The sequence below is a fragment of the Suncus etruscus genome, chromosome 3 (genome assembly GCF_024139225.1).
Source record: "Suncus etruscus isolate mSunEtr1 chromosome 3, mSunEtr1.pri.cur, whole genome shotgun sequence".
Lineage (NCBI taxonomy): Eukaryota > Metazoa > Chordata > Mammalia > Eulipotyphla > Soricidae > Suncus > Suncus etruscus.
Window position 1 is genome coordinate 101,059,349 of NC_064850.1, and position 26,804 is coordinate 101,086,152.

A 26,804-nucleotide genomic window follows, 5' to 3' on the forward strand; every position below is an offset into this window, starting at 1 on the left:
TTTTGTAAAATAATAATTAAGTATTAATTTGTCAATTGCTAAATTTTAAAATTTTTATGGAAGTAACATAAAACCTATCTGGTGAATAAGACTTTTTTTTGTTTATGTGACATTTAACTGCAAAGCTGACTTCAGGTAGGGATATACAAAATGCTTCATGGGCGAGATAAATTCTTTTTCTTGAAAAGTCTGAGATGAATATACTGCAAGGGTCCTTCTTTTCTCTGATCCTAACCCATGCCCAGTATTCCATATTATCTCCCAAACCTATCAGGAGTGACTCCTGAGAATAGAGCCAGAAGTAAGCCCTTAGCATTCTGGTTTGGCCCCAAACCAAACAAATAAAATAAAAAAGTAAAAGAAGAAAAAATAAAGAAAAAAAAGGCTTAATTCACTTTTTTTTTGTTTGTTTTTGGTTTGGGGCCATACCCGAAGACGTTCAAGGGTTACTCCTGACTATGCACTTAGAAATCTCCCCTGGTTTGGGGGGCCATATGGGACACCAGAGGATTGGACCGAGGTCCATTCTGGGTCAGCTGCGTGCAAGGCAAATGTCCTACAATTAAGCTACCGCTCTGGTCTCTTAATTAAAAAAGAATTACTGAATATATGAATACAGGTATCACAAGGGGGGAGGGAATGAATTCAACTTCATTAGGAAGGAAAAATAGGAAGATAATCTTTAGAATATAGGACTAAGCTGATACAAATGCCAGAAGGGAAGTGAGAATGAGTTGAGTTGGTTAATATAAATTCACGTATGTCTACTAAAGTGATTACTCCTCAGGAAAACTGGGGCATAATCATCTTCCTTGATGATTTTATTCCACAGGTTCTTGGAAAAGGAATTTATGGGATTTCTAATTACAAGAGGCTAGGGTATTGAAGTCAAGTAGACATAAAAGTAGACTATTATACAAAACATTTAGTGGAACTAAATATCCTAAGCAAAGTGAGGTTAAAGGTCTATAATTCATGAACAACCCTATTTAATGTTTTCTGAAACTGAGGAAACATTAATAATCTCTTATTTTGAGACAAGTTCCTCTCATTTGTTAAGAAAATGTGTTAGGAGTGTTGGCAAGGTTTACTTGGGCAATTTTCCTTTTCCTCAAAGGTACTGTTACTAAGCCACACTAAGCAGTTTGGTGGTTGAAGATAAATTTGAATTAAAGTGTTAGCTATTAAAATGTAAATAGTTTCTTAGAAATCAAGCTAGTTCACAGTCTAGTAGTATGAATGACCTACATGAGATAAACAGATTACTTCTGGTAAAGAAATGTGCTAGGAATTAGTGATTTAATTGAATAGTAAGAGGAGAAAAAAAAGTAATTGTTTTAGATAGTAAACTCGGTGAAGTGAACTCTACTTCTTCCTTCAGTGGACAAGAAATGTATTCCTAGGGCCGGAGCCGTGGCCCAAGTGATAAGGTGTCTGCCTTCCACGCTCTAGACTAGGACAGACCGCAGCTCGATCCCCCAGTGTCCCATATATCGTCCTGAACGCAAAGCCAGAAGTAACTTTGAGCGTCACCGGGTGTGGCCGAAAAACAAAACAAAACAAAACAAAAGCAGAACAAAACAAAAATGTTTTTCTGGATCTGAAGTGCTAGTACAGTGGGTAAGAGCATTTGTCTTTCATGAGGCCAAACTATCAGGGGCATTGTTTCTCATGTTCATGAAGATGAGATTATTCGTTGATGTAAAATAGGGTCTTATATTCATACCTTTCTAATATGTACCTATAGATGCAATTATAGTTATGTGTGGAACAAAGAAGGAAAGAAAAAAAAAGGAAGAGAGGATACATAAAGTAAAGGGAGGTAGGGAGGGAGTGAGGGACAGAAATAAGGGGGGTGGAGAAGAAAAAGGCTAAGTACTAAGAATTTGTCAATAAACTTGAAAGTGACAAGAAAAAAAAAAGACGCTCCAGACAGAAATGTCTTTGTAGTTGAAAAGGGCAATTCATTAGCTGATTAGAGTTTGACAGGCTGAGAACAGCCAAATCCTTTTTTTGTAATTTTCTGTTCATCAATCTTGAGACACTTTGACCAGTACATTAGAAGGAGACTCCCAGGTTAAAAACTGACATTGCCTACTAAACTTGATTGCTTTCTCCATCATTAAATGAGTGAATTGGTATCCTAGTATAAACAAAGGTATGGTGTGATTTTGATTAGCTCAGTCAATTCCCAATAGCCTAATTAATTCTGGATGAACTGTTAAATTTGTTTCGAATTTGCATAGCTGAGGCTTAGTCTTCAGAGGTGGTAAAAAGCTCGAAAACAGTCAAGTGTTCAATTCCTCTTCACTTCTACATGCTCTCATTTATTAGAGAGACAAACTAGAAAAGTGCATGGTGCCAGCTAAGAATTATATGTTCAGTGTTATAGGTAATAATAAACTGTTATATCAATCTCTTATCTGAATTGTTTTAATTGAACAAACATTGTTTGGGTTTTCATTTAAATTCAGAAATTCTGGAATTCTCATAACACTTTGTACAATAAATTATTGATTTATTCTTATTGTCTATAATTTAAAAATTGGAAAAATTAACTTTCAAAAAAGCAAATATTGTGTTTTTTGGCTAACTAACATTTTCTTGTGATAAGCTGAAAAAATGAATACAGGATAACATTTTCTTATAACTGTAATAGGCTTTTAAGATACCACTGAACACCCACTTAACATATTGAAAATGGATATTGATTACATAATTGTTTTACTCTGACAATAAAGATTCTTAGCAATCTCTTACATCAGTTTCTTCATGCAGATTTCACATCAGTTTTATACATTGAAATTCATTTCTAATCTACCATTCAGATTTTTAAAAATTGCTTGCTGAATCAGCAGGTAGGGTATTTGCCTTTTATGCTGAACATAACACAGGTATGACCCCTAGTACCACATGCTTCTTAGGCGCTAGTGTCTCCAAGAGTGATCACTAAGGGAAGATTCTGGAGTAAGCCAAAATCCCTAATAAGTTTCCTAAAATACTTCTTATATGTGGAAGCTTCTCATTTTACATTTGCTAAGTATAACCTTGCAAACAATTAAATAGAAAATAAAAATAAATATAAATACTCATTAAGCAGAATTTTTCTACTCATGCTTTAATAACATCTATGAAAATTTTGCCAATACAATTTTACACAAATTATACCTTTATTGCTTAAAATTAAATTATATTTCTAAATATGGTAAATAGTTTAATATAAAATAGTTTAATAGTTTATTTGGGGTAATAATTGATACTGCAAATCTGGCATTTACTAAACTGTTCATTACTAAGTAATGAGTATTTTAAAATAACACCAGCTTATTTTTTGTAGTATTCTGGAGTAAGACTAGTTTTATTTTAAAGATAGAAAAAATAATACCGAATTAATTGCCTTGTCATAATATTTAGATAGTGGGCTTTTGGTACTGGGGATATAGTACAGTGCTCAACACACTTGTCTTATACACAATGAGCCCATTTAATCCCCAGAAATGCATTTGGCCTCCAAATATTGCCAGATATGATCCTGGAGCAAAGAAACAGGAACCAGAATTTTATCAGATGTTACCCAACGAACATTATAAATTAAAATGATGCAAGCAAAATATTATATTTAAAATGTTGGATTTATTGATTCATGTTTCCATTTCTACACTATTCAATAATTATTACTTATGTGTATCTTTTAAAAATAGTTGTTTTGGAATGTTTGTTCTCCCTTTACCAATTGTAATTAAAGCTATGAACAACTTTTGTCTTTGCTTTTTTTTTTTTCCATTTTGTTTATGTTAAGTGTAAGCTTTTATCTACTTTCAAGGTAATGGGCAGAACCCAATTGAAAAAAAAGAAAAAAGATTATGACATAGTTAATTATAAACTTTAAATGTAAGATCAAGACTAAAAATATTAATTGCTTTTTCTTCCTTTACTCTTATCTTCTTTTGAAGAGCTTTCGAATTGTGTGTGATATATCTAGAAATAGTGTCATATTATTCTAGCTTATGCAGTTGTTCTGTTAAAATTATCCAGTTGTCTGTAATCTTGTGGTTTTCCAAACAAAAAAATCAAAAGTTACATCAATATTTTGGGCATTCAGATAAAACTGTTGAATAAAACCCTTGCTAGGTTAAGGCTTCAAATTGAAGATATTATTACAAACCAAAATAAATAAGTTTTATTCTTTTTATGTCATACAGATCACTGAATGAATAAGCTTATTATTCATATGTATTAACCAAGGAAAAACAGTGTATAATTTCCTTGATAGAAAACATATAAAATTGATTAAAATGTTTAATAGTAATTTTAATATATTTATAATACTATAAATAAGATATCAAAATTATGACTAAAATAATAGCCAGGTTGAGATTTTAGTTTTAATATGTAAAAATGTCTAAAGTACTATCAAAATATAATAATATATGATACTGTTTTGTTCTTCTTACTTTCACAACAAAAAATATTCCAACTTTACCCTAAAATATTTGCTTCATTATCTTCTAGAAAATTTTTTTGGGGGGGCACACCTGATGATGCCCAGGGATTACTCCTGGCTATGTGCTCAGAAATAGCTCCTGGTTTGGGGATGCTGGGGTCTGTCCTAGGCTAGCATGGGCAAGGCAGACTCCATACCGCTTGCGCCAACACCAGCCCCTAAAATACTTTTATTTTTACATATATTGCTGCACTATCTATCCTGCTGCTTATTTATTTTTTTACATTTGCATTCCTTGCCAATAGAACATAATCACTGAAGACACAACTGAAATCAGTACCATAGAATAAGTGCTTTCTTTGATGTATTTTATTGGTTCAGATCTAATACCTTAACCACTCATTAACTTTGGGATAACTATAACCGATCAGATTCATTTAAAAGAAAAAGCCACGGGGCCGGGCAGTGGCACTAAAGGTAAGGTGCCTGCCTTGCCTGTGCTAGCCTTGGACGGACCGCAGTTCGATCCCCAGGTGTCCCATATGGTCCCCCAAGCCAGGAACAACTTCTGAGCACATAGCCAGGAGTAACCCCTGAGCATTACTGGGTGTGGCCCAAAAATCAAAAAAAAAAAAAAAAAAAGAAAAAGCCACCACATTTTTTCATTCAACCTCCCAATAAAAATTGGAACAATAGATAATATATTTTCTATGATACTTCTCATCAATGAGCATTCACTTAAAATAGTTGTTTATAGATATTATCAGACCCAAAGCCACCAAATCTTCACAAGGAGATGGATATAAAAGCTAAAAAGCTTGGCAGACTTCCACAGAATGCAGATTCCCCCTTGTCTGTTAGGCTCAGGAGCCATTATTCAACTCAATATCCTCTGACATATACAGGTCGCAACTCTACAACTTGACCAAAGCCACTAAAGTATACCAGGCACACCAATCTGTGGGTTTAAATAATCTGCTATCTTCTTGTAATGAGGGTGGGCAGATCACTCTCTTCGCTAGTTAGGTCTAGCACTCCCCACAACAAAAATACTTCAAAAAATATATATGATACAGCTTTACAGCTCCGGAATGTACAGCTGAATACACAAACCTGTAATACCTAGAGGTTTCATAGTATTAACGGCCAGTAACTAATTTGATGGACAAGTTACATAGACTCCCATTAAGCTTAATTAATAAAAACAATAGCACAGAAGACTCACCAGCACCAACCAGCTTATTAAAATCCTCAGATAATGACGGTAATAAAATATTATTGTAATATTATCAGAAATTGACTCATTGTTCTTTTCTCACATTTCCACTTGGCATTGAGTTGTAATAATCATATATTTTCTAGTGTTCTTGCTAAGGAGGAAGGCTTGAGTGTTGTGTGAGAAACGTTGATGAAGAAAAGGTTAAACTGATGGTTTTATTGTATTGCTGAAAGTCAGATACAATTTCATTATGAACAACTTTGTAAATTATAGTATTTAGTCCAAAAATTAGTGGTTTGTGATATTTTGAACCAAAGTAAGATTAAATAATGTAAAATTTCAGGGCAAGTTTTTTTTATAATTATCTTTATTTAAACACCGTGATTACAAACATGATTATAGTTGTATGATTACAGTCATGTAAAGAACAGGGCAAGTTTTAAAGTTAGTTTCTAGATGTCAGCTCAAACTCTAGGGAAGCTATGATATGCAACAGAAGAGAACTGAGATTATCTCAAGAATCTCAAGACAATAGATAGTGATAGAGTTGGAGATTTAGGACTATTTGAAAGCAAAAAAAATAAAAATTCAGATCAAGATTAGAAATAAAAGTAGTCATAGATATAAAAGTAAAGTAGCGTGTTCACGTTTCACATCTGGTTTCAAACCGCATCATCTCATTTGGTACCTCAAATCTCATTAGACATGATTCTTGACATCAGAGCCTGAAAGTAAACGCGTATCACTACCAGTGCATAGAAAACAAGAAACAAAAGAGGAGGGGGAGGGGGAAATTGACAGATTTGATTTAATGTAATTATAAGGATAAATAATCTAATCCTAAACTGTTATTTAACTTGAAATGTAAAGATAAGAAATCACTTAATTAACAATAATAATCAATAATGTAAGCTGGCAGAAATTTACTTAATTACTTGGGAAACTTGTTTTTCCTCCTTCAAGTTCCCAAATAAATCTTATTATTGTAGAGCTGATTTATGTTTCCCAGCAAAATGATATTTTACCTATTCACTTATGGTAGTATTCTTTGAAACCAGCCAGCAATGATCTCACTTCACCTATGATATAAATCTATCAGTGAATAAACAACATCATTTTTATTTCAATGCTGATGGCACACTACATGTTGATTTGACAGTTAATAATTTATCTCTCTTTTGGGTGCAATCTTCCAGGCTTATTAGAACTCTGCTTCTGATATTTATTTCATGTTTAAAAGTTCTTTTCCTCTTGAGAATGCTTGTCAATCAATTAAATTGAAATGTCATTCTGACCTTTCATTAAAAACAGTTTACTCTTTTTTTTATTTCATCAGGAGCTTATTTTTCCATTTTACTCAAATGAAAAGCTCTAAATTTTAGTATTCAGAACATTTATAGCAATTTACCTTACAGAACTAAATACTCACCAATGTTACTGATGCTTTATCTTTCAGAAGTTATCCAGTTGAGTCTGCCTGAAGATCAGAAATTCAGCATAACTGCAGCAACTGTGGGACAAAGTGCTGTGTTGAGCTGCGCAATCCAGGGGACCTTGAGACCCCCCATCATCTGGAAACGGAATAATATCATCCTAAATAATTTAGATTTGGAAGATATCAATGTGAGTAATACACAGCTTTATGTGACTTTGGCTTGTCATTTTTGTGTGATAAACTCTAGACTTAATGAAATAGAAAAATTTGGAAAAATATTGAATATATATAGAAGAGATTTAATAATTAAAACATAATAAAATCATAGCCATAATTAATTAATAATTATTAAAGCATAATCAAAACCAAAAGCCAAAAAAAGAAATTTCTTTTTTGGGGGGCATACCCAGTGAGGCTCAGGGGTTACTCCTGGCTATGCGTTCTGAAATTGAAATCGCTCCTGACTTGGGGGACCATATGGGAAGCCAAGGGATTGAACTGTGGTCCATCCTATGAAAATGCCCTAACGCTGCACAACCACTCCGACCCCAATAATAAGAAATTTCTATCACTAGGATTGCACTACAGATTGTTGTAAATCATCAACTAATTAAATTAAAGGTTTGGTAAATAGTTAATGTTGTATTTGTTAAAGAAAATCATGACAACTAAAACTTCAACATCAGAATTTTGGAAAATACTGATTATCTCTATGTATCTGCTATTATAGTATCTTATACTACAAACTATAGGATCTTATCTCCCCATTCATAAAAGTACATCAAGCTATTTACTAAAAGTTTGCCATTGTGTTGTCTAAAATACTATTCATTCATTCACAATTATTTTTATGTGCGATTTAAGATCATTTTTCCAAGATTTTTGAAAGAGAAATATGTTGATCTTGCTCTGGGTGGAAATATGGCTAATAAGCTTGTATTCCCAGGGTTACTCTGGCTGCATCTGAGTCCAAATCTTGATCTGATCATCTATGACCAGGAACAATGAGACACAGAGCATAACTCTCTTACTGACTTTACTTTCTCCAGCATGTTCCCTTTAATAGGGCTACTGACTGTAGAAATGATAAAATTAAGAGATAAATATAGATTAGATGGGAATATCGTAAATTAGATGGGATATAAATTAGATGGGAATTAGATAGGAATTTAGTAAGTAGAATTTCTTAAACAATTTGTAGTCAGATGTGAATGAAAAAGAAAAGCAATGAAAGGAGCAGTATTTTGGTTATATTCAGTTTCAATAAACAGGTAGCAAAATTTTTGTTTGTCTTTATTTTTATGAGAGAAAGTAAGTCCTAAAATATACTGAGGATTATAGTTTATTTATAATATACATATTATTTTTCCTCCATTAAATTATGCTATATTATTTTCTATATTTAACATTGAGATAAATTGGGCTGGAGCATTAGTTCAGCTGGTAGAATGCTTGCCTTGCACACAGCTGACTTAGGGTTAGTCTTCAGCATTCCATATGTCCCCCCAGATATTTCCTGGAGCAACTCCAGAGTGCAGACCCAAGAGTAACCCTGAATATTGCCACATGTGTCCCCAAAACAAAACAAAAAGCAAAAACAAAAAAAAGCAAACAAAATAAGATAAAATACACTAGTTTCACATATTACATACCTAATAAGTGGCAATTCATTTTGCCACTTACTACGATATTTTAATAAACTTGATTGAAACAAGTTAAGCAACAATAACTTCATGTTTAATGAGAGATGTTGCCATAAAGCTTAATGGTACATCTTAAATCCTGAATAAAATGTAGTTTTTCTTTATCAGTACCTTAATATACTTGTTTATAATGTTTAATAATGTTCCTTGAAAATATTTTTTAAAAAAATAGCTATATTATTTTATATGAATCTCAACAACCTTAAATACAGAATTCTCAAATAAATTTTAGCTATATATGTTTATGTACTTATATAATAATGGTTTTTCTATATGAAATTCCAATGTATTTGATTATAATACATAAATTTATAGGTCTAACCATCTATAGTTAAATTTGTCCAAATAATGCATAAAATTATGTTCATACAAATGAAATCTTGGCTTTTATTACTGTTATAAAAATTAGAATTCCTAAAATTCCATTTAATATGAGCAAATAGTCTTTGTAAATTAATGTTGCTAACTTAATATTGATTCTGATTTTTTCTACACCGATTTATTATTAGTAATTATGTCCAATATGTACAGATAAGACAAGTTAATATTTTAAGTGGACATGAACTTAATCTTTCTTAATACTTATAGTATAGTTTTTTACTGCATAATTTTTCTTGAAAAGTTTGGAACTTAATGACTCATCTCATTTACTGTCATTCAAGGGTGGGTTTTTGTATCTTTTTCAAGGTTATCTCAGTGTACAGGATTTTCATTCAGTCTTTGGACATTCAATAATTCTATTGTATTAGAATTGTAGGTCAATTCAGTTCAAAGCAAGGGGAGGTTTACTTTCACTTATACTTAGAAATATATCAGTTTATAATCACAGATCAGAAAGAAGAACAATATATCTACTGGGGAGATAGTACATACAATCTTTGCTGGTTTGTTACAGAAGAATAAAAAGTAGAATTGACCTCTATATAATACTTTCTAGGCCAATTTTAAGTTATTTTTAATGTTTTTCTGTGGCATGAAGATTTTTGAAAATATTTGAAATTATTCACCTGAAGTCAAGTATGAAAACTCTGAACTCTTCTTTTCCTTTTACTCTTCAACTTATTTATCTAATTTTCCAGTTCATTGGCCTCTATTTCACTAATTTATTTTAATTTTTATTGTCTAATGATTTTGCCTTCTGATTCTTCTTTTTTCTTGTTAGTTTGCTTGTTTGTTTATTTTTTTAATTTTTGATTTGTGGGCCAGACCTGGTGGTGCTTAGGACTTATTTCTCTCGGTATTCTAGTCTCAGGAGTGATTGCTGAACACATAGCCAGGATTAAGTCCTGAATACTGTTGTATTCAGCAACTAGCAAAACAAATATTACATTCTAACTTAAATTCTATACATCTGTGATTTTTATAACTCTAACCTGGTAGTTTGCTAAAATACACTTTATATTTGCTAAAATACCTTTCCCAATAAAATTATTATTAAAGTATAATTCTAAAATATAATGTTATAAAAATATGTGTGTGCTGTGGGGGGTTTAATGGGTGAATCTTAGATATTTCAATTGTCTTGAGACAGTCCCCATTTAAGCATAAGCTTCAACCAGAGATATGCATCAGTCATTGCTTTATCATTCTATGTAGTAGGATGCTAGTTAGAGAAAAAGCCTTCGTATTCATCAGGAAAATAAAATGAGTTTTAGAAACTTCATTTGAAATCAATGCATAATTATGTAATAATTAAAGATACATCTTGAGACAAAAATCAAGTAAATGCTAAAAACTTGTTATGATTAATTTTTCCTTCTCTATAAGAGATTTACTCTACACCTTTTGTTCTCACTTAAATTCACTTAATAATTTGCTCATAGTATTTCATCACAAAGTGTTTTTATCATGTTACATACGATATTGTTTTAATTCAAGGGTTAAAATAAACTTTTAAATATTTTGGAAGTATATATAATATAATGAATAACATTTGAAACTAAAATATTTTAACACAGGAAAAATCACAAGTATTAAGAAATTGCTTTATTTTAGACTAGTAAAATTACATAAAATATGTTACTCTTTTTTATTATTTTATTTTTTTGGTTTTTGGGCAATACCCGGTGACATTCAGGGGTTACTCTTGGCTATACACTCAGAAATCACTCCCGGTGAGGATAACCATAGGAGATGCCAGGGATTGAACCTGTGTCTGTCCTGGGTCAGCCCCATGCAAGGCCAATGCTCTATCACTGTGCTATCGCTCCATTCCCAAATTTAATACTCGATACAAATTTATATAGTAGAATATACAAACTATAAACAAAAGGAGAATAATACAAACTATTTACACTACTAAAAAGCTCTACTTGACCATGACATTTATTTCTAAAAGAAAAAGTATTAGCTTTTAATTGGCATGGATTTGTAAAACTTTCAAAACATAAATATTATTTCCTCTCTCTATAATTTTTACTACCATGTTTATCTTATTGTATTTACTTCCAAAATGTCAAACTTGTGCAGTACATTTGCACTCAAATAAAAAGAATAATATTAAGTCACTGATGATATTGCCATTTATAAAAATTGATCACCTATCCAAAACTATTATTTTAGGGGCCGGGCGGTGGCGCTAAAGGTAAGGTGCCTGCTTTGCCTGCGCTAGCGTTGGATGGACCGCGGTTCGATCCCCCGGCGTCCCAGGAGCAACTTCTGAGCGCATAGCCAGGAGTAACCCCTGAGAGTTACCGGGTGTGGCCCAAAAACCAAAAAAAAAAAAAAAAAAAAAAAAAAACTATTATTTTAAACTGTACTAAAGCTAGTATTTTCTTTAATTGATGTTAACTTTCTAAGAAACTGTGGAGTAAAATAAAACATTATTTAAATGATTCACCTAAATTTTTATTTAAATTATATGTGGGTATGTGTGTGATTATTTGCTTTAATTAATAAATGTTTTTAGGTACTAGTTTAAATATGGAGCTATATTTCTAAATTGAATAACAAAGTTATACTTTAAAAGTTCATATCTCAAATGTTGTAATTGTGTCTGCTAAGCATGACTGTGTCATTTTAATACTAGTTTATTACTAAGTAATTATCAAAACATAGCTTTAAATATCTATAAGTTTATTGGTATTGTAATACTATTATATAATATTATTTATTATTAGCAAAATCTATTTGCAACTACGTATTAAACTTTTGATAGAAACAATTGACCGACTTATAGAAATGTTTCTAGGAATCCTGTAGGCCACTAAAAAGGTGACAGAAACTCTCTGGGATTATGTAAAGTATAGTCATTTGCTATCTGGATGTTCTATTAAAGTCATGTATTCCAAGAAATAAAGCAATGGTAGATCTTATTAATATTTTGTTAATGTAATTTTTCCAGACTATATTTAATATGAATCAATAAAAACTCCCTTAGCTTCCCCAGTACATCACAGGATATATTCTCACTGGTAATATTACTCAGATTTTGTGAACATCTAAAAAATTTCAGCACATGAATATTGTAAACGGTGCCACCAGGTTGAATAGGCTAACCCATCAATAATATGCATGTGTTTTGTTTGTTTGTTTGCTTGTTTGTTTTTCGGGTTTTTTTTTTTTGGTGGTAGTTTTTGTGCCATCCCGGTAGCACCCCAGAGTTACTCCTGATTCTGCACTGAGAAATCACTCCTGGCAGGCTTGGAGGGCCATCTGGGATGCCAAAGATCAAACTCAGTTCTGTCCCTGGTTGGCTGCGTGAAAGGCAAACGCCCTATCTGCTGTACTTCGCTCCAGCCCCTGAAATGCAATGCTTGTTTGTTCCTGAAGATCACTGGCTTATTGATATTCCATCACTGTTTGAATCATCACATTAGAAATGAATTAAGTGACAACTGTGATCAGGGCTAAAAATTGGCATGTCCAGCTTGATTCGAAGTTAAAATGAATAAATTACTAATAAGAAATAGAGCTTTCAGTTTGAGATGCATTTTAAAATTCTAACTTAAATTCATTGGGATAAGTATTAATATCACTCTTAATGGACTTAAGTGATTTCAAAGTGCTTTTGGCATCTCACAGCAGAATAAAAATGAAGATTATTCATATTTGGTTAATCTGATGAAGTAAAATAATTATAATAAAATATGTTTATATATTAAGTTTTCCTTAGAAATAATTTTTAAAACACAGAGTAGCAATTTATGTGCTTCATTTATGCCATTTTAATCATGATTCTATCAGTTATATTTCTGCTTAGGCTGTGAAATCTTTACCCCAGAACTATAGATTTATCAGAACCCAGTTGATATTTTTTGTCTCATCTTTCATTGTTGTGCCACAAGACTCTACCTCTGAAATATTTTCCATAATTCAAACATGGAAATTATAGATTTTTCACTCCAAATTTGTAAGATAAGGAATAATATGTTTGGGGAAATGACATTTGTTCCGTGTCTGTTATTTGACAGACACAACGCTAATGTACTATATCGACTGCTTATTCAGTCATAGCAAAAATGCTTGTAAGAAAATGTACTTTTCAATTATTTATGAAAAATTGAATCTATGAGACTAGTTTAATAAAAGTCAGACAAAAGGAAGCAAGAAGTAAAAACCAGATTTAAAAGTCACATTTGTTGTCTTCAAAGTCATATCATTTTTCTTTGTGATAGTGCTTCAATTTATATTAGAATCTACTTGTGTGCTTAATTTGATATTTAAATGAGTTATTTTTATGGGATCTTAGCTATAGCTCTGCACTAGGATTCTTGCCATGCATGTAAATAATCCGATTTCAGGAATGGTTGCTAAGTACAGAACCAGGAGTAAGACCTACACATTACTGGGTATGGTTTAAAAACACCCCCCCCAAAAAAATTTATCTTGTAAATACTAACATCACAAAAATATATAAATATATATACCATAAAATAATTAATTCATAAATGTCAACATTTTTTCATATATAAAATTTTAAATAATCCTAATTAATATTAAGATTAGGAATAATATTTTTCTAATTACCACTAATTTATAAAATGAAAAATTAATGTGCACTTTTCCTTTGGAGAGGGGTTTGGGTCACACATAGTTTACTATCAGCTATGTGTTCAGATATCTCTCCTAGCAGACTCATGGGAAAACATGGAATGCTAAGAATTGAACCCACAGGGGGCCGGGCGGTGGCGCTCGAGGTAAGGTGCCTGCCTTACCTGCGCTAGCCTAGGAGACGGACCGCGGTTCGATCCCCCGGCATCCCATATGGTCCCCCAAGCCAGGAGCGACTTCTGAGCGCATAGCCAGGAGTAACCCCTGAGCGTCACCGGGTGTGGCCCAAAAACCAAAAAAAAAAAAAAAAAAGAATTGAACCCACAGCAAGGCAAGTGCCCCAATGGCTGTATTATTTCTTCAGCTTATAACTCTCTTATAACTCTTATAAAGGATAGACATTTTTATTATAATCATTTCCATTTTCAAATTCTAGAAAACTTTATATTATTCCTAATTATCACATGAAAAATTATCTGATTATATTTCACTAAAGCCATAAGAACCCTATTAATAAGGCCAAAAATAAGTGAATTATAGAAAATGCATATATAATTGAGGGTTGCAGAATCTGATAATGAGAAAGTGAAACAATAGAACTCCTGGCTTGTAGCCATGTGTCTTAAATTTAATTGTAAAGACACTGGAATATATGTTAAATGCAATGACATTTGCTTTTGTGAACCTCAGTCACAAAACAAGGTGTGGAATCTCTTGACATGCCACAGGCAAGTGTATGAATACCACAATTTAAGCTTTGTGATCTCTGGTTAGCACTACAACGAAAGTGAACAAATATGACAGCCAATAGTGAACCTGTTGATGAGCTTTGTAAAAAAAGCCTATGAAACAACCATTGCTAAGTGTGTAAGTAAGACATTAGATTGTGAGAATGCCACAATAATGTGTAAATACCACATCTAAGTGTATGTGATTCCAATTATTACAAAAATATTAGAGAAAGGGAAAATACAATTAATTCCCATTTTTGTTAAGATGTCACATTTTAAAATATTTTTAACCATAGATTTTTAAATACTTGCTTCAGCACTAAACCATTTCACTCAACCATTGTTCCATTGTGTGCTGTCTGCCCCCCAAATAAACTCAGTATGGATGTATGCTTTTCTATTTTTTACAAATATATCTAATAAAGAGAGCAATTGTTAACTGCTGTAAAATATTATTTAAATAATAATGATATTAAATGGTCAATATGTTAAATCTAAATTAACTATGATAAATATTTAAAGGTAACTATTTACCTATTATGAAGATTTCATTATCTTAATCTATTCCTGAAAATACCATTTCCTGATGACAATTATAGAAGAGTTGAATGGAAAATTGGTATTTAACACAGCTTTATTTGTAGCTGGCTATGACTCTGGCTGTGCTATTCACAAATCCAATCTGGATTGAATCAGTTGCCTGCATAGGATTGGACAATAAATTTCTGTATTTGTAAATAACCCCACATTCAACAATATCTGCAAGACAGATATAGGAACAAAAAAATATGTACAAATTTATATAATAGATTAGAAGATAGTTCATTTTTAAAAAGTTTTAATCTTTTAATGTGAATAAAATGTATATTTATTTCATTATATTTGAAAATGATTAAGATTATATTTCTATAGTTTCTAATTCTCTAAATCATTACATAAGAAAATATAATTTTTATCCTTAAATATACAATGTTGGGGGCATGAGAATATAGTCCACAAAATTTTGAGCATGCTTTGTGATCAGAAGCTTTAGGTTTTATATCAGGCACCACTTGATCAAACTGAGCACCATTGAGAGTAACCCTGGAGCTCTAAAAGAAGAGTTGCTGTGAGAACTGCTTGCTAACAAGGTTGAGGATTGGGGTGGGGTGTATCTTTGGATCTTTGGGACATAATACAGGGAAACAGGCACTCTAATGCTAGGTGCATGTTGGAAAAATATATGCATAAAATAGTTAACAAAATTGTAAATAATGCTACCTACATAAAGATAGGATGTAAGGAGAGCAGAAACATACCTATACATTTCAAAGTATTTAAAGTATTGGTATTTGTGTTTTCAAAAATATGTAAATATATTAATATAAACAAAAACTAAAGAAAAAGAGTCTATTCTATTACTTTATGCAAATAAAATGAGAAATACAAGGATAATGCATAATTTTATTCTATAGTAGATGTTTCAGATGTGTTCTTTCAATTTTTAATTGCTATTTTCCTCTCTGATTAAGAAAGATTTCTATCTGCCCATGATCATTTTTATGTATCATTAATGCAAAACCAGAACTGAAAATTTTCTTTTTTTATATATATTTTATTTAAACACCTTGATTACATACATGATTGTGTTTGGGTTTCAGTCATGTAAAGAACACCACCCATCACCAGTGCAACATTCCCATCAACAATGTCCCAATTCTCCCTCCTCCCAACCGACCCCCGCCTGTACTCTAGACAGGCTTTCCATTTCCCTCATACATTCTCATTATTAGGACAGTTCAAAATGTAGTTATTTCTCTAACTAAACTCATCACTCTTGGTGGTGAGCTTCCTGAGGTGAGCTGTAACTTCCAGCTATTTTCCCTTTTGTGTCTGAATATTATTATTCCAAGAATGTCTTTCATTCTTCTTAAAGCTCGTAGATGAGTGAGACTTTTCTGCATTTCTCTCTCTCTCTCTCTCTCTATGACTTATTTCACACAGCATGATAGATTCCGTGTACATCCATGACTTCATCTCTCCTGACAGCTGCATAATATTCCATTGTGTATATGTACCCAAGTTTCTTTAGCCATTCGTCTCTTGAAGGACATCTTGATTGTTTCCAGAGTCTTGCTATGGTAAATAGTGCTGCAATGAATATACGTGTAAGGAAGGGGTTTTTGTATTGTATTTTTGTGTTCCTAGGGTATATTCCTAGGAGTGGTATAGCTGGATCATATGGGAGCTCGATTTTCAGTTTTTGGAGGAATCTCCATATCGCTTTCCAAAAAGGTTGAACTAGACACATTCCCACCAGCAGTGCATACGAGTTCCTTTCTCCCCACATCCAGGCCAACATGGTTTGTTCTCATTCTTTGTAATGTGTACCAATCTCTGTGGTGTGAGATGGTATCTCATAATTGTTTTTGTTTGCATCTCCCTGATGATTAGTGATATGGAGCATTTTTTTCATGTGTCTTTTGGCCATTTGTATTTCTTCTTTGTCAAAGTGTCTGTGCATTTCTTCTCCCCATTTTTTGATGGGGTTAGATGTTTTTTTTTTCTTGTAAAGTTCTGTAGCTCCTTATCTGATGGGTATTGGGTGAATAGTTTCTCCCATTCAGTGAGTGGCTCCTGTATTCTGGGCGCTATTTCCTTTGAGGAGAAGAATCTTCTCAGCTTAATATAGTCCCATCTGTTTATCTCTGCTTTCACTTGCTTGGAGAGTGCAGTTTCCTCCTTAAATATGCCTGTAGTCTCAATGTCCTAGAGAGTATTGCCTATGTGTTGTTCTATATATCTTATGGTTTTGGGTCTGATGCCGAGGTCTTTAATCCATTTAGATTTTACCTTCATACATGATGTTAGCTGGGGATCTAAGTTCAATTTTTTGCAAGTGGCTAGCTGTTGTGCCACTTGTTGAAGAGGCTTTCTTTGCTCCATTTAGGATTTCTTGCTCCATTATCAAAAATTAGGTGATTGTATGTCTGTGGAACATTTTCTGAGTATTGAAGCCTATTCCACTGATCTGAGGTCCTGTCCTTATTCCAAGACCATGCTGTTTTGATAACTATTGCTTTGTAGTAAACTTTAAAGTTGGGGAAAGTAGTTCCTCCCATATTCTTTTCCCTAATGATTGCTTTAGCTATTCTAGGGTGTTTATTGTTCCGAACGAATTTCAAAAGTGCCTGATCCACTTCTTTGAAGAATGTCATGGGTATATTTAGAGGGATAGAATTAAATCTGTATAATGCCTTGGGGAGTATGGCCATTTTGATGATGTTAATCCTGCCAATCCATAAGCAGGGTATGTGTTTCCATTTCCACGTTTCCTCTCTTATTTCTTGGAGCAGAGTTTTATAATTTTCTTTGTATAGGTCCTTCACATTTTTAGTCAAGTTGATTCCAAGATATTTGAGTTTGTGTGGCATTATTGTGAATTGGGTTGTTTTCTTAATGTCCATTTCATTCTTATTACTATTGGTGTATAGAAAGGCCATTGATTATTTTGTGTTAATTTGTAGCCTGCCACCTTGCTATATGAGTCTATTGTTTCTAGAAGCTTTTTGGTAGAGTCTTTAAGGTTTTCTAGGTAGAGTATCATGTCATCTGCAAACAGTGAGAGCTTGACTTCTTTCTTTCCTATCTGGATTACCTTGATATCTTTTTCTTGCTAGTCACTATAGCGAGTACTTCCAGTACTATATTGAATAGGAGTGGTGGGAGAGGACATCCTTGTCTTGTGACAGAATTTAGAGCGAAGGCCTTTAGTTTTTTTCCATTGAAGATAATATTTATCTCTGGCTTGTGGTAGATGGCCTTAACTATATTGAGAAAGGTTCCTTCCATTCCCATCTTGCTAAGAGTTTTGATCAAGAATGGGTGTTGGGCCTTATCAAATGCTTTCTTTGCATCTATTGATATGATCATGTGGTTTTTATTTTTCTTGTTGTTGATGTTGTGTATTATATTGGAAGATTTACGGATGTTAAACCATCCTTGCATTCCTGGGATGAAACCTATTTGATGGTATTGGATAATCTTCTTAATGAGGCATTGAATCTATTTGCCAGGATTTTGTTGAGGATATTTGCTTCTGCATTCATCAGCTATATTGGTCTGTAATTTTCTTTTTTTATAGCATCTCTGTCTGGTTTAGGTATCAAGGTGATGCTGGCTTCATAAAAGCTATTTGGAAGTGTTTCTGTTTGTTCAATTTCATGAAAGAGTCTTGCCAAGATTGGTAGTATTTCCTCTTGGAAAAATTGAAACAATTCATTAGTGAATCCATCTCGGCCTGGGCTTTTGTTTTGGAGCAGACATTTGATTACCATTTTAATTTCATCTATAGTGATGGGGGTGTTTAGATATGCTACATCCTCTTCCTTCAACTGTGGAAGATTATAGGAGTCCAAGAATTTATCTATTTCTTCCAGGTTCTCATTTTTAGTGGCGTAGAGTTTCTCAAAGTAGTTTCTGATTACCTTTTGAATCTCTGCCATATCAGTAGTGATCTCTCCTTTTTCATTCCTAATATGAGTTATCAAGTTTCTCTCTCTCTCTTTCTTTTTTAGTTTTGCCAGTGGTCTATCAATCTTGTTTATTTTTTCAAAGAACCAACTTCTGCTTTCGTTGATCTTTCAGATTGTTTTTTGGGTTTCCACGTCGTTGATTTTTGTTCTCAGCTATGTTATTTCCTTCTGTCTCCCTGTTTTTGGGTCCTTCTGTTGAGCACTTTATAGTTCTATTAACTATGTTATTAAGCTACTCAGGTAAGTCCCTTCTTCCTTCCTGATGTGTGCTTGGAAAGCTATAAGTTTTCCTCTCAGTACTGCTTTTGCTGTGTCCCGTAAGTTCTGATAGTTTGTGTCTTTGTTGTCATTTGTTTCCAGGAACCTTTTGATTTCCTCCTTGATTTCATCTCGGACCCACTGGTTATTGAGCATGAGGCTGTTTAACTTCCAGGTGTTAAAGTTTTTCTTCTGAGTCCCTTTGGAGTTCACAAATAATTTCAGAGCCTTGTGGTCAGTGAAGGTAGCCTGAAAAATTTCTATCCTCTTGATCTTATGGAGGTATGTTTTATGTGCCAGCATGTAGTCTATCCTGGAGAATGTCCCATGTACATTGGAGAAGAATGTGTATCCAAGTTTCTGGGGATGGAGTGTCCTATATATATATATATATATATATATATATATATATATATATATCCACTAGGCCTCTTTCTTCCATTTCTCTCCTCAGGTCTAGTATATTCTTGTTGGGTTCAGTCTGGTTGACCTATCCAGTTTTGTAAAAGCTGTGTTGAGGTCTCCCACAATTATTGTGTTGTTATTGATATTATTTTTTAGATTTGTCAACAATTTTATTAAATATTTTGCTGGCCCCTTATTCGATGCATATATGTTTAGGAGAGTTATTTTTCCTGTTCTACATACCTTTTGATTAGTATAAAATGTCCATCTTGTCCCTTACAACCTTCCTGAGTATAAAGTTTGCATTATCTGATATTAATATGGCTATTCCAGCTTTTTAGGGTGTTGTTTGCTTGGATAATTTTTCTCCAGCCTTTTATTTTGAGTCTATGTTTGTTCTGACTATTCAGGTTCATTTCTTGTAGGCAGCAGAAGGTTGGGTTGAGTTTTTTGATCCATTTAGCCACTCTGTGTCTCTTAACTGGTGCATTTAGTCCATTGACTTTGAGAGAAAGAATTGTCCTGGGATTTAATGTTATCTTTATATTGAAATTTGGTGTGTCTTTTGGTTAGTCTTCTCTTAAATTAGGTCTTTCAGTTTTTCTCTTAAGACTAGATTTGAGTCTGTAAAGCTTCTGAGCTGTTTTTTGTCTGTGAAACCATGTATTCTTCCATCAAACTGGAAAGTGAGTTTTGCTGGGTACAGTATTCTAGGTGAAGCATTCATTTCATTCAGTCTTGTCACAATATCCCACCACTGCTTTCTGGCATTGAGTGTTTCTGGTGACATGTCTGCTGTAAATCTCAAGGATGCTTGCTTGAATGTAATTTCCCGTTTGATCTTGCTGTTTTCAGAATTCTGTCTCTATCTGTGGGATTTGTCATTGTGACTAGGATGTGTCTTGGGGTGGTTTTTCTGGGGTCTCTTTTGGTTGGTACTCTTCGAGCATGCAGCATTTGATCACATATATTCTTTAGCTCTGGAAGTTTCTCATTAATGATGTTCTTGACCATTGAGTCTTCCTGGAAATTTTCTTCCTGGGTCTCTGGGACTCTAATGACTCTTAAGTTGTTTCTGTTGATCTTATAGACTTCTATTTTCATCTCTTCCCATTCTTTGACTAATTTTTCCAATGTCTGTTCATTTGCTTTAAGTTTTTTTTCCAATCTCTCCCTCTGTATGGAATTTTTATTTATCTCATCTTCCACAGCACCAAGTCTATTCTCAGCTTCTGATACCCTGTCCCAGAGTTTATCCATTTTGTCATTTACTTTGTTTACTGAGTTTTTCAGGCCTGTTAGTTTACATGTTATTTCAGTTTGGGGTTTTGTGGTTTCTGTCTTCATATTTTCTTGGTTCTTATTAGTGTTCTTTTCAACTCGATCCATGGTTTCTTTGAGTTCTTTGAGCATCTTATATATTGCTCTTCTAAAGTCCTTATCTGGGAGGTTGATTTGTTGGTTGGTCATTATCTGGTCATCAGAATTGTCATCTTCATTCTCTATGTCTGATGCTGGCCTGCGTTGTTTTCCCATTGTCACATTGTATTGTGGGTTTTTCTATGTGTTGCGGTGGTATTCATTGGCTAAATGATGTAGAAAGCCACACTCCTCTGGCTTCGCCCTTTCTGGATGGGTCAACTTGCCTCTGAGGGAGGGGAGTCCTCTGTGGATGAAGCCTCACACATGATCAAATCTTAGGCCCAAGCACGCAGCAGAGAAGACAGTCTGGAGAGAAGTGCTGGGCTTCAGTGATTCAGCACATTTCTCTAGTGTGGTTTTTTCTTCTTGTTGCGATGGTGTTCTTTCCTTAAAAAGAGTGCAAAGGCACACTAAATAAAGTGGAAATCTTACATACAAAAAAAGAGCTCTTATCTACTAGAGATAGGAACTCATAGTTGTTTATAATACAGAGATATCTCCTACCTTGAAAATATGTCATGTGGAATCAACTTAGACCTCAGGTGATTAGATACCATTCATCCAGCCTTGAACCCTGGATCCCAGACATAGAAACTGCACAGCTCTTCACAACAACTGCAAGAAACAAACTCTATCTGGGACAGCCTTAATACTGCAGGGTCAACAACAAGGGCCAGCTCTAACATGATATCCCGACAATGAGGAAAATGTGAACAACTTGACCTTAGAGCAGTTTAGCCTACCTTACCAGCTAACGACAAGACAAAACCAGAAGACGTGGCACCCTTTGGTAGGTCCAAAAAGCCAAGATCGTGATTTACAGATGACTGGCTGCTAGAACCACGACCAGACTGTATACATCTTGGGACCAATAAAAAAGCCCTAGTCTAGGGCTTGAGCTAAGACCTGCACAATTAGCATGATCCCCAGTTCCAAAGGTCCGGCAGAGACTATTGTAACGGAAAGGGGATTCTGGAAGCACAAAGAAAGACGCTATTCTAGATGCCATCCTAGGTGCAGTGCAAAGACCAAGACCACCAACCATAGAAGATGGATTAAAATGGCACTTAGGTAACAGAACCTCTAGATTCACAAAGACTGACTTCACCATAAGTCCTACCTCAGGATCTGTACAGATACTGAGACCTCTAAACACAGAGCTCTGATTGTATCACCCTGGACAGAGCAGAAGTCTTCCACATACCAAAAAAAAAAAAAAAAAAAAAAAAAAACCACCACCGGAAGAGTAATGATCCTGAGCAAAGAGCTGATCCCATGACAATATACTCCAAGGACGGAGAAACCCCATATCGCATAGGGCAAGTGAATTCCTTTTCGAATAACCCCAATATTTACTGTGCCAGGGCAGGAGGGAAAAAAACAAAAATACAAAAATCACAAAACCTTGGACATTTTATATATATATATATATATATATATATATATATATATATATATATATATCTTACCTTCATTTATTATCGTTATTATTATTTTTATTTACCTAGCTATTTTGGTCGATTTCTCTGTTTGGATGTGATTATTGAAATTGTTGTCCCCAATTATTCTTATTTTTTTTTCTCTCTTCCTTTCTCTTCTTTCGTTTTGTGCTACGCCATGTTTCTTATTTCAAGACCACGGTGTGTTTTTTTTTCTTTTTTTTGTTTGTTTGTTTCTTATTTTTTTTTATTATTATTTTTAATCTGTTTTTTGTGGTGCCTATCGATATAACTGGAGTCCTCACTGGATATTTGACACTTCTTTTGGTACTGGTGGAGTGTTTCACCTTCTTGTTCTCATTCACTTCCCAAATTGATGATGAGAACCTCTAGAAGGATTCTACCCATTTTCGGGGTATTAGACCCTTACCCCAGTTTATTTACTTTCTCTTTTTCAGGCAAAACCACGTAACTTGAACTAGCTAGCCCTGCCCCCACTTACAGGGGGAAATAAGGGAGGCAGCAAGACCAAACTGATGCAAGACTACTAAGTAGTAGGTTAGATACAGAGGGGACCATATATTCTAGCCGCCCTGAGGGGGAGGGAAGAGGAAATGGGAGGTAGGACAAAAACGGAGGGTTAGGGAGGACAATTTGGGGATGGGAAGCCCCCCTGATTTTATGTAAATATGTACCTAAAATATTGTCAACAATATGTAAGCCACTATGATCAAAATAAAAATTATATTAAAAAAAAAAAAGAGTGCACAGCTGCGTAGCTTTGCTACATGCTCCTCTGGAGCCTCTTTTAGGCCCACTCCCAAGATTTTCATGTGGCAGGACAGTAGACAGACATACAGGAAGCACTCACAATTTTTCACAGTCGGGCCCCACTGGGCAGGCGAATTTTCATAGATTTTCCCAGCCTGACGTCACAAACAGGGGACATGGCTTCTGCAAAGTACTGCTTATATCCGGTTTTCACATTATGGAGCAGTTCCTTGTCGTCCCGCCCTAGAATGGGCCTCTGGGAGAGCAAGTTTTCTGGAGCCTCTTTTTAGCCCATGCAGCAAGACAGTAGACAGACACACACAGGCAGCACTCACAATTATTCACAGTCAGAACTGAACGTTTTCACTGTTGTATATCTTACTATTTCTCTTCACTTTTTCTTACAAATTTGTTTAAGTTCTAATATTAACTTAGGTAAAGAAAAATAATATTTTAAATAAGTAAAGAAATCCTTGGGAATTTTAACATGTCAGTTTTCTTGAACAAGATAAAAAAAAGCACATAAAAAGAAGGTAAAAATTCTATACAATATTTTTAATTAAAAGCTATAAAGCATGATTAATGAAAAATGTGACAACCTTCTCTAATAGAGATAAACAGATGCATTATATAATGCCAGATTGAAATCAAACATTTAGGAAATATGATGTCATTGTGTCATCACTGTTTTATACTTTATAAATAAAGTTCTTGCTTTTTCTTCAAGTCTATGTTTCCACCTTGAATACATATCACACTTACATGCTTCTATATATCTTTATTTACTTGCTTTTCCTCACTCTAGAGAAGCTCATTTTCTATTGTGTACACCTCTTTTTTCTTCCTTCCACCTAACATCCTTCTAAGTAAGTGTTTCCCAGTAAAATCCATCTTGAATCATCAAATATAAATAAAGTACAAAAGATTTTTGAGTGGTATATACTGGTAAAAACTGAACCTTAAGCTATTTAAAAGTAATATATCATACAAATTATAAAAGATTGGTTTTATTAATATTGTAACACCTCCAGCAAATACAAAAATTAAAGTATGCACTGGTCTTTTACAACACCTATACTGTTTGTGTAGAAACATTTCTCACCACTACTGAGAAAATCTGAGAAGGCTCTGAAGTGTTACTAATGAAAATATAACCCAGGTCAAAGCACAGTGACAATGAAACTTATTTTTCATGTCTGAAGTTATCCATGATTTAGCCTCTCATTATTATTTAGTATGTTTTGGAGTACTAACAGTATGTCTGTTAGTGTTCAGAGTGATTACTAGTGGTTCTGTACTCAGGGATCAGTCTTGGTATAACTCAGGGGACCATTATGGACTGCCAAATTCTAACGTGGATACGAGTTGTGCAAGGAAAATGCCCTACCCACTGTACTGTGTCTACAGCCTTACTTTTAAGATCTTTTTTCAACTCCACAGTTCCTAGAACCTTCATCATTAGACAGGTAGAAAAATATAATAACATTACAATTATCAGAGTAATTATATGAATTTTATTAATTTTAAATAACCAATTTTTGTTTTGCATTTTTGTTCTATACATTTTATTTCTGTTCACCTGTATTGCATTTCCCTTTTTAAGATATTTAATTGATCATTCATTCAACTCTACTATTGTTAGCTTTAAATTAAGTTAGATTATTATTCTTTTATTTTCAAATAATGATTTAAATCTGTATGCATCATATTCAGCACACATTTGTATATTGCTACAGACCTATAAAAGCAGACTTCTATCATGGAAGCCATCATGTTTATAGGTCAGCCTGAATGTAAAATTATTACATTAAAAAATAAAAATCAAATCAGAGGGAGAGACAAAAAGGCTCTGATGATATTTGGTGATATTTAAGTTTTATGTAACCTATATAAACCTAACCTTATATAAATAACCTAATCATGAATTAGGTTATTACTGATGATATTTGCTGATATTTAGGTTTTATTTATTACTACGAATTTTTAGGCGCTAGCTGTGATAGTAATAGAATATCACAGAAGGTCTAGAAATGTAATATAGAACAAATGCCTGAACAACATGAAGATTGTGAACAAAGCAAACACTTCATTGGAAGCTCTGTCCCTGAGTAAATGGACACATTCTTTTAACTAGACCTTTACCACCAGCAGAAAGAGTATAAAAGTTTTAAGTGCCCTAAGTAATCAAGAGTATGTATGTCTCCTATATCTTAGGGCAAATGGAACAGACCAAAGTTATATGTCTAATTAACAGTGTCACAGGGAATCATGTTCCTACAATCCTTATTCTGTACTTTCTTTTTTTTTTTAATATATAAAATCTTTATTTAAGCACCATGATTACAATCATGATTGTAGTCGGGTTTCAGTCATAAACAGAACACCCCTTTTTACCAGTACAACATTTCTACCACCAATGGCCCTCTTCCTCTTTCCTCATCCCTGCCTGTATTTGAGACAGGCATTCTACTTCTCTACTCATTAAGATTGTCATGATAGTTGGGTTTTTTTGTAATGGGCCTTGCATTTCTTATTTTGGGAAGGCATACTAAAGAAGTAGAGGAGAAAGTGCTAACCAATTTTTTAATTACCAATACCCCTAAATAAATGCAAATTACTAAGACTTGCATAGCTACATCTTTTGAATCACCTTTGTTTGTTCCCTAATAGATGCTGCCATGATAGAAAAGATGTGTTATGAATACCACACTAGTCAATAATCTGTTTTTGTCTACATTAGAAGTAGTCTTTGATTTCCAACACAGAATGGCTTACGAAGTGTTAAGAGTTACATACTTATTGTGCAAATATCTTATTGTGCAAATATTCATGAATACTATTTATAGTGATTGTCACAACCATATGTATGTCTAAATAAAAATAGATCTCCAGATTGATTCTTATATCAAGTTTACTATCAATACAGGCAATGCTAACAACTTAAAAATCAATCTTCACCAAATAAGTATAGAAAATGTCAATGAGATAATGTGAAAATTAATAGCCATTAATATAATATAGTGAACATGCATTTTAATATTCCAAAATGTTGTTCATAAAGAAACTTGCTATATTGAGGCTAATACATTGGAGTAATGTAGCTGTAATGAGTTGGCTGAATTTATTTCTAATGAGATAATCATAAATAAATTTTAGACTAAAAATATAAAATATAAGATTTAAAAACACTTATAAAACAAGGCATTTTAGTAAAAGTGACTAGAGGGAATATTGAAAAATGATAAATAAATTGAATACTTCATTTTTGAAAAAAGAATTTAATGAATTAATTCACTGATAATGTGAAAAGACAGAAATTTATATAAATGTGGGTCTTAAATGTTAGTATACATTAAAATTATTTTTGAGACTATTTCAACTGCCCTAGATTTTCTTGAGATCTAATGGATAACAATGCCGGATGGATTAATTTTTACATTTTAGCAAGTTTTGGGATTTGCCTACAAGTAA

General features: G+C 33.4%; 1 protein-coding gene across 2 annotated transcripts in view; it reads left to right on the top strand.

Moving 5' to 3' along the window:
• Positions 1-26,804, top strand: part of FSTL5 (follistatin like 5) — a 648,108-nt gene that overhangs the window by 399,574 nt on the left and 221,730 nt on the right. For both annotated transcript variants that reach the window (XM_049770233.1, XM_049770234.1), the window contains exon 6: positions 7,120-7,286. In XM_049770233.1, coding sequence (XP_049626190.1) covers positions 7,120-7,286 — 167 coding nt within the window. The remainder of the gene's footprint in view (positions 1-7,119; positions 7,287-26,804) is intronic.